The sequence below is a fragment of the Amblyraja radiata genome, chromosome 1 (genome assembly GCF_010909765.2).
Source record: "Amblyraja radiata isolate CabotCenter1 chromosome 1, sAmbRad1.1.pri, whole genome shotgun sequence".
NCBI lineage: Eukaryota > Metazoa > Chordata > Chondrichthyes > Rajiformes > Rajidae > Amblyraja > Amblyraja radiata.
In genome coordinates, this window is record NC_045956.1 from 30619581 (window position 1) to 30629459 (window position 9879).

General features: G+C 46.4%; 1 protein-coding gene across 1 annotated transcript in view; it reads right to left on the minus strand.

Moving 5' to 3' along the window:
- The window catches only part of LOC116985621 (solute carrier family 2, facilitated glucose transporter member 9-like), a 210570-nt gene extending 200984 nt beyond the window's left edge, over nucleotides 1–9586 (minus strand). Inside the window, exons 1-2 of the mRNA XM_033040892.1 lie at nucleotides 9227–9586; nucleotides 5470–5561 (exon numbers count right to left, since the gene is read on the minus strand). Of these exons, the coding sequence (XP_032896783.1) occupies nucleotides 5470–5561; nucleotides 9227–9278 (144 nt within the window). The 5' untranslated portion in view covers nucleotides 9279–9586. The remainder of the gene's footprint in view (nucleotides 1–5469; nucleotides 5562–9226) is intronic.
- Nucleotides 9587–9879: the final 293 nt, after the last annotated feature.

Below are 9879 nucleotides of genomic sequence, written 5' to 3' on the forward strand. Positions count from 1 at the left end.
TAACAGTGAAAATAAATTTGCAGATGACACCAAAATTGGTGGTGCAAAAGGATACCGAGGAAGAATATTTAAGATTACCACAGGATTTCGAGCAGTTGGGAAGGTGGGCCAAAGAAAGGCAAATAGACTTCAACACTGACATGTATAACATTTTGCACTTTGGTATGTCAACCAATGGCAGTAAATAGTCGAGCGCTGGAAAATGGGGTAGAAGATCATAAGGTCATTAGCGATAGGAGCAGAGCAAGGCCATTCGGCCCATCAACTCTGCTATTCAATCATGGCTGATCTATCTCTCCCTACTAACCCCCATTCTCCTGCCTTCTCCCCGTAACCCCCGACACCCGTACTAATCAAGAATCTATCTACCTCTTACTTGAAAATATCCATTGACTTGGCCTCCACAATCTGCTGCTGAGAGCACAGAATTCACGGACTACAGGTCCAGTTTAGTTTATTGTCACGTGTTGCGAGGTACAGTGAAAGGCTTTAGGTGCATAGCTTCTCGAAGGTTTCGAGTAAGGTGGACAGGACGGTGACAGTGAAATGATGGAAGAAGATTAGACTTTATTGCCTTCCATCACAGTGAGGAATGTGGGGAATCTGTTGGAGTGGATGTTTATGTTAACTTTCATGTAGTTGTGTGTCTTGTTGCTTTTTTTTGTATGGCTGTATGGTAATACAATACAATTCAATTTATTGTCATTTGGACCCCTTGAGGTCCAAACGAAATGCCGTTTCTGCAGCCATACATTACAAACAAATAGACCCAAGACACAACATAATTTACATAAACATCCATCACATCGCTGTGATGGAAGGCCAAAAAAACTTATCTCTCCACTGCACTCTCCCCCCCCCGATGTCAGAGTCAAAGTCAAAGCCCCCGGCGGGCGATGGCGAATTGTCCCGTGGCCATTAAAGCCACGCCGGGTGATGCAAGGCCGCACACCGGGTCTTGGTGTTAGAGCCCCCGGCGTGCGCTCGCAAACTCCCGCGGCCATTCCAAGCCGCGCGGGGCGGTGATGTAAGGCCCCGCTCCAGGAGCTCTTCAACCCCGCAACTCGGGCGGGAGAAGTCGCCGTTGCGGGAGCCCTGAAAAGCGGACTCCCTCCAGGGACCCGCGGGCTCCCGGTGTCGCCGTCCGCCAAACCCGCAGTTGCAGCCACCGAATCTCCAGAGGTCGGGCCGCAGCAGCGTCCACCACAGCTCCACCCGCTCTGGACTCGGCCAGCTCCGCGACGGTGAGGTGAGTAGTCGGCACCACAGTCCCGGTCTTCCTGTTGGAGGCCGCTCCTCGTTGCAGCCCCAACGACAACGGAGACCCGACAAAGAAAAGGTCGGGTCTCCCGTGCAGGGAGAGATTTAAAAGTTACCCCCAACCCCCCCACACCACCCCCACCCCCCCACACACATACCCCAACAAAAATAACAAAAACTACATAAAAACATAGACATAAAATAATAAAAAACGCAGACGGACTGCAGAGGCCGCTGCTGACGAGAGTCGCGCCGCCCACCACTAATTCGCATATCACTGTACCTTAATTGGTACAAGTGACAATAAAAGTACTTTGAAACCTTTGAAGGATTGTAGAGAGGGTGGTCTGTAACCAGAGTGAATTGCTGGAAGAATGGGGTTTGGTTAGGTAAGGGGGAGGTGCAGCGAGACCTGGGTGTCCTTGTACACCAGTCACTAAAAGTTGGCGTGCAGGTGCAGCAGGCAGCGAAGAAAGCTAACAAGAGGATTTCAGTATAGGTGTAAAGAGGCTCTTCTGCAGTTGTATAGGGCTCTGGTAAGACCACATCAGGAGTATCGTGTACAGTTTTGGTCTCCTAATTTGAGGAAGGACATACTTGTGATTGAGGCAGTGCAGCGTAGGTTCACGAGATTGATCCCTGGGATGGCGGGACTGTCATATGAGGAAAGATTGAAATGACTAGGCTTGTATTCACTGGAGTTTAGAAGGATGATGGGAGAACTTATAGATACATATAAAATTATAAAAGGACTGGTCAAGCTAGATGCAGGAAAAATGTTCCCAATGTTGGGCGAATCCAGAACCAGGGGCCACAGTCTTAGAATAAAGGGGAGGCCATTTAAGACTGAGATGAGAAAAAACTTTTTCGCCCAGAGAGTTGTGAATTTGTGGAATTCCCTGCCACAGAGGGCAGTGGAGGCCAAATCACTGGATGGATTTAAGAGAGAGTTAGATAGAGCTCTAGGGGCTAGTGGAATCAAGGGATGTAGGGAGAAGGCAGGCATGGGCTATTGACCTGGGACGATCAGCCATGATCACAATGAATGGCGGTGCTGGCTCGAAGGGCCGAATGGCCTCCTCCTGCACCTATTTTCTATGTTTCTATGTTTCTAAGCTATAGACAATAGACGATAGGTGCAGATGTAGGCCATTCGGGCCTTCAAGCCACACTGCCATTCACTGTGATCATGGCTGCATCACCCGCATGCTTACTTTCAGTGATTGCTGAACAAGGACCCCCAGATCCCGTTGCTTGAAGAAGCCATTGAAGCCGAGACAATTATGACTTTCAAAACATATTTGGACAGATAGAAGTACAGGAGGGCTTTATAAACCGAATGCGGGCAAATGGACGAGCCCAGAATGCAGACTTGGTCAACATGGACATGAATGGCCCGTTTCCATGCTGTATGTTTCTATGCCATAGACTCCTTTATCCCCGGCTCTAGGACATCTTTTGTCCTTCAGTAGTTCCACCCCCTCCCTCATTACTCTATTGTTTTTAATGCATGTATAAAATGTTTGTTTTAATCCCACTCTCGATTTACATCGAAACATACAAAATAGGGGCAGGAGTAGGCCATTCATCCCATCGAGCCAGCACCATTCAATATGATCACCCCTGCATTCTCCCCATATCCATTGATTCCGTTAGGCCTAAGAGCTGTATCTAACTCTCTCTTGAAAACATTGGGTGTTTTCAATGAAAGCATTCCAGATTCCCTGTTTAAGATCTTTCCTGCTTCCTTTATACTCCTCAAAGGCCCTGTCCATATTCATCTTCCTAAACCTTACGTATGCTTCCACGTACTATAACATGGTCCTGCATGGTAGGCTTAATACTAAGGTCTTGTGAACTAATGTCGCAAGACCTCTCATCATTCAATGTTCACAATCCTTGCCATCCTTGTTATTTTTCCCTCACAGGGAAAAAAAACTTCCCTCAAAGGTCGTCATCCGCCACCCCAACCCACACACCCCCCCCCCGTCCCCGTCCCCGAACCCCCGCTCCCTACCAAGGAATCTAAGTCAATATTGGGTGCATTAAAGTCACACTCTGCAATTACCTTGTTGATTTTACATCTGTCCATAATCTGACTAGATACCTCTTCCTCTATCCCCACTTGATTATGCAGAGGAATAATCTTTGAATATTCAGGGGAATAACCACAGCATAATGATTGCAATTTTCCTCATTCCCGAGCTCTATCCCAATTTCCGCTCTGATTGATCTCTCCAGGATGAGTTCAAGTTCAAGTTCAAGTGAGTTTATTGTCATGTGTCCCTGTATAGGACAATGAAATTCTTGCTTTGCTTAAGCACACAGAAAAATAGTAAGGCATTTACTACAGTACAGATAAATGTGTCCATACACCATGATATAAATATATACACACATGAATAAATAAACTGCAAATAAATTGCAAATAACAGAAAGTGGTTGTTAATAATCAGAGTTTTGTCCGAGCCTGGTTTAATAGCCTGATGGCTGAGGGGAAGTAGCTATTCCTGAACCTGGTTGTTGCAGTCTTCAGGCTCCTGTACCTTCTACCTGAAGGTAGCAGGGAGATGAGTGTGTGGCCAGGGTGGTGATGAGAACTTCAAGTATGCTAGGAAGCGTTTCTTGGGAGCGTGGAGTAAAGTTGGGGACCACTACAGGTGTGGGCGAGCGAGGCCCGGAGCTGCGGCAGAGCCAGAGCGAGGGCCTGCTGGTGCCGGCGCATCGTAGCCAGTGTGAAGAAGGGTCTCGACCCGAAACGTCCCCCATTCCTTCTCACCAGAGATGCTAGCTGTCTTGCTGAGATACTCTAGCTTTTTGTGTCTACCTTCAAGGTGATAAGTGCAGTTGTGCCCCGTTTGCCCCGTTCAGTGATGCAACTCTCTCACTTCATATATATCTGTCTCTACCGCCGCTGTAATGTCGAGCTGTCAGTCCTGCCCTTCTCTCAGCCACATAGCTGCAACATTTCTGGTTCCATACTAATCCAGGTCCTAAGTGGATTTACCTTACATGTTATACTCAATGCGTTGAATTAAATATACTTCAGCCCATTCACTGCACCATGGTCATTAACCCTTCGCTCCTTTCCCTTCGATCCCTCCAATTGGAAAACTATTATAGTGGTTTCCACAGTTGCCATGCTGCCTCAAATCTTCCCAGCAAGCCGCCCTGCAAGGATATTGGTGCCCCCCCAATTTATTGTAGGTGCAGCAACCCATTCTTCTTGGACTGGTCCTACCTATCCAAGGAAGAGAGCTCAATCATCCATGTACCCAAAGCCCTTCCCTCAGGACCAGCTCCAAAGCCATAATTTTAGCTTAGTTTCGTTTTTTTAGTTTCGAGATACAGTGCAGAAACAGGCCCTTCAGCCCGTCGAGGCCGCAACGACCAGCGATTAACACTACCCTACACACACTAGGGATAATGTTACATTTATACCAAGCCAATTAACCAACAAACCTTTGTGTCTTTGGTGTGGGAGGAAACCGAAGATGTTGGGTAAAACCCACGCAGGTCACGGGGGGAACGCATAGACTCCGTACAGACAGCAGCCGTAGTCAGGATCGAACCTGGGTCTCTGGCGCTGTAAGGCAGCAACTCTACCGCTGCACCACCGTGCCCACCCATGCCGTCGTACTATTTCTTGCCAGCAAGCAAATTAAACAAATTATTCACTAATTAATGGTAAGTAATTAAAGTAAATGTTGGCCAGGGAGGTGATAGTTAGAAAAACTTAAGTCAGATGCATTTTGTTCTTTAATCTGCAAGTCAGATCCACCCTAGGCTCTGTTAAGTTCACACTCCAGACGAGCAAAAATAATAAGCTAAAGGGCCTGTCCCACTACGAGGTAATTCAAGAGTTCTCCCGAGTTTCCCCTGATTCGAACTCGGAGAATTACGGTAATAGCCGCTCGTAGGTACTCGGGGCTCTCGTGGACATTTTTCAACATGTTGAAAAATCTTCACGAGTCTTCACGAGCTTACCGCGTTTCCCGAGTATCCGCCGTTAGCCTTGCAAGCCGCTAAGAGACGTCCCGAGCTCCGACGTACCCGCTACGTACATTCTACGTGCTTACTATGAGTTCAATTTTTTTTTTAACTCGGGAGAGCTCTGGAATTACCTCGTACAATGGGACAGGTCCTTTGCATTTCAAATTGGAAAGTTCGCCAAAGGAGATAAAATGCTGAAGGAAAAGTAAAACTAACTTGTTTGGTTTGTTGTTTTGCCACAGTTCTTTTTTCAATCCACTCACTTGCATTCCCATCATTGGTCTGCATTGTACGTAAGTGCTGTGTTTCTGGAGAGGGAAGTAAAGAATTATATCATGCATACATACATGCAATGTTAAAAACAGAATGATTAGCTGCACATGTATGTATTTCTTTACAAGCAACGTCCAACCACAAAAATGTTTACCATAATTACATTGTGTAATTAAATATAATTTTTGCTCATTTAATAGCCACATGAGGCAAAAAAACTGTTTCATCCGGAACACATAAGAACCAACAATAATAATGTCCATTGTATGTGTGATTTTAAGCCATTCACTCCAGGACAATTCCTGGTCACCACCACAATAGCTCATCTCATTCTTCAAGGCAATGATGAATGCTGATGACAGGAAAGTTTCTTCGAGTTTGGACAGTGGGCAGTGGCTGGTGGATGTTAGGATTCCTACAAGTGCCCCGTCACAATCCCAGAGTAAAATCTAGATAGAACCAAAATGCTGGAGTAACTCAGCGGGACAGGCAACGTCTCTGGATGGAAGGAATGGGTGACGTTTCGGGTCGAGACCCTTCTTTCCCCCACCAGGAAGGTCTTAAAGCCCTCCGTTTCTTCCTTTATAAAAAATAAAATACCACACCCGAGTAAATTCTGTTCCACTGGCATGACAGACTCACCAAAAGTGGAAATTATGCATTTGACAGGCAGGGGAGAGCAACAACAGGTTAAGTGTGGGTATATGCATCTTCCTATAACAGTAGAGAGGCAAGAGTGTTTTATTGTCATATGTCCCGGATGGGACAATGCAATTCTTACTTGCTGCAGCACAACAGAATATGTGAATATGTAAACATCGTACATAACGGGGAAAGAGAAAAAGGTCAATAAATAACAAACATAGTGCAATAATAATATAGTATTTTGCAGTTCAGAGCTCAGAAATTATGAGGTTGTTGTGTTTAGTAGCCTGATGGCTGTAGGGAAGCAGCTATTCCTGAACCTGGACGTTACAGTTCTCAGGCTCCTGTACCTTCTTCCCAATGGCAACAGACAGAAGTGATTACTGCACAGTCCTTATGCCAACAAAATCTCACCTTCACACTGGGAACATCCCCCCCTCGAGTTGTACGGCACGATTATTGCGACAAACAGAACAATTTCAGATCTAGCCACTGGAAGTGACCATCTATGAGGTGCCATGAACTATCAGCAACAGTAGTTTAGAGATGCAACGACGAAACAGGCCCTTCGGCCCACCGAGTCCGCACCTCCGCACCGACCAGTGATCCCCGCACTTTAACATGATCACACACACACACACACACACACACACACACACACACACACACACACACACACACACACACACACACACACACACACACACACACACGACAATTTACACTTACACCAAGCCAATTAACCTACAAGCCTGTACGTCTTTGGAGTGTGGGAGGGATCTTAAGATCTCGGAGAGAACCCAAACAGGTCACGGGGAGAACGTACAAACAGCACCCGTAGTCAGGATCGGACCCGGGTCTCCGGCGCTGCAAGAGCTGTAAGGCAGCAAATCTACTGCTGCGCCACCATGCTGCAATACAGAAGAGCAAGTAGAAGAGCATTCCACCATAATCTATAACATATTGGGCTGCCATACCCCTCATTCCTCCATTGCTCTCTGGCCAGGATATCAGCCTTGATGAACATCAGTCTTAGGTGCCAATCTGGGGAAGGTGGACTACCTGTGTGTTGAATATCTAAATTGACCAAGCTAAATACTGGAACTGATCATAACTCTGTAATCTGACCACATCCAGCCATGAATGATGGTAGACAATTGAACAGCTAACGGCAAATATAAGATCAAAGAACATGCAATTTGCAAGGATGGGAGATTTTGTGAGTATCAAATAACTCAGAATCCAATCATGAGTATGTTGTTTATTAAGAAGGCGCACAGAGCTCAAATACATAGATGTTGCAGGGGCCACGGAACGTTTTTGAAAGTGTGGGCACTGAGCGATCACTGATCACCACCCTCGGGGGATATCCGGTGAGGGAGCGGAACGACCGAGCGGGGGGAGGGTGGCACAATTATTATTTTTTGGTGTTGCTCAACGTCCAAAAACTGGGGGATAATACAGGCCATGCCCCAACTCAAAAAGTGGGAGGATAGGGGAGGGGGAGGGTTTTGGGGGGGCAGTCGGTTTCCACCACGGCTGGTCGTGCTTTTGCCATGCTCACTGTGCACGTGTTCTGAGATTCTCGATGTCGGAGGTCCTCAGAAGAAGAGAGAATTTGCCATTTGAATGCTAAAGAACTGGCAAATGTATTTGCAACCACATTCTTCCAGATGTGCTTGACATATGATCCATTTCAGCTACCTCCTGAGATCCCCACAATTTCAGAACATGGTGTGGATCCAGGGTGCACTAGTTGTTGCCTGGATACAGATTGGCTTCATGCTAGCCACTGGAAGTGACCATCTATGAGGTCAACTATCAGCAGCAGTAGTTTAGTTCAGTTTAGAGATGCAGCGCCGAAAACAGGCCCTTCTGACCACATCGACCAGTGATCCCCGCACTTTAACATGATCCTACACTCACACTAGGGACATTTCACACTTACACCAAGCCAATTAACCTTCAAACCTGTATGCCTGTGGAGTGTGGGAGGGTGCGACTTGTTGCATTTTGGGATGTCAAATCAGGGCAGGACCTTCATGGCTCAGTTTAGTTTATTGTCACGTGCACAGAGGTACAGTGAAAAGCTTTTGTTGCGGACTAATCAGTCAGCAGAAAGACATGATCATAATCGCGTTGTCTGCAATGTGCAGATACACGAAAAAGGGAATTATGGGCCTGTCCCACAGTATGAGTTCATTCAAGGTTTCTCCCAAGTTTGCCCTGATTCAAACTTGGAGATTTGCGGTAATGGCCACTCGTAGGTACTTGGGGCTCTCGTGGACATTTTTCAACATGTTGAAAAATCTTCACGAGTCTTCCCAAGCTCACTGCGTTTCACGAGTACCTGCCGTTAGAGTTACAAGCCGCTAAGAGACGTCCCCGAGCTCCGACATATCTGCTATGGACATTCTACGTGCTTCCACGAGTTTGTATTTTTTTTTAAACTCGGGAGAGCTCTTGAATGAGCTCGTACAGTGGGACAGCCCCATGTTTAGTGCAAGATAATGTCCAGTAAAGACCAATTAAAGATAGGAGGTACACAAAATTGCTGGAGGAACTCAGCGGGTGCAGCAGCATCTATGGAGCGAAGGAAATAGGCGACGTTTCGGGCCGAAACCCTTCTTCAGTCTGAGGGTCTCCAATGAGGTAGACAATAACTCAGGACTGCTCTCTAGAAACTGTCCCTGCTTCTGGAGGTATGCGTTTTCACACTTCCATAACTCTCGCTTGATGAGAGGCGGGAGAAGAGGGCATGGCCAATTTTTTTATTTCTTGCCTCTTGATAATCAGGGATCACACTCGGCACTGCAAATTTATCCTCCTTCATGTTTTTCAAGACACCCAACACCACCTCCTTCTTGATCTCAAACTGCCCAAACATTTCAGTGTAGGAAGGAATGGCAGATACTGGTTTACACCAAAGATACACACAGAATGCTGTACTCCAGTTACTCACTCAGCGGGTCAGACAGCATCTCTGGAGGTAAGCAATAAGTGACATTTTGGGTCCAGACCCTTCTTCTGAAGAAAGTTTTTAAATGCTTTTTACCTCCAGATTCAGGGAGAGTTTCTTCCCAGCTGTTATCAGGCAACTGAATCATCCTATCAACAACTTGAGAGCGGTGCTGAGCTATTACAATCCACTTCACTGGAGATCCGTGGGCTATCTATAATCAGACTCTACTGGACTGGATTTTGCACTAAATGTTATTCACGTTATCATGTACATGTACACTGTGAGTGGCGCGATAGTGATCATGGTCAGTTTTTCTGCTGACGTAGCATTCCACGAAAGCTTTTCGCCTCACTCGGTACACGTGATAATACACTAAACCAAGTTCGCAGATGCTTTGAACCCAAGACAATTTCATCCACGAGTGCGTTTGAACATTGCTGTTTGGTTTTGCCCCCTTGGGCGTGAGCGATATCTGCACAGTTAGCAGAAGGCGAGGCCAGAAGCAACAAGATAAACTTGGTCTACAGCAAAGATCCTATAGCTATAAGATCTTTGGTCTACAGCGGGGAGATCTATGCGAGTCCATAAGGGAGCAGCAGTGAGTTAGTGGCAAAACAGACAGAACTTTAAAAAAAAAACTTCAGGCGACTTTTTTTTTTTGTTGGCTCGCCAAGAAACGAAATTTTAATAACTGCGATGCTGAATCTCTTTCTAGCGCCTGTTAACGCGTTTCAATGACCGGGAAG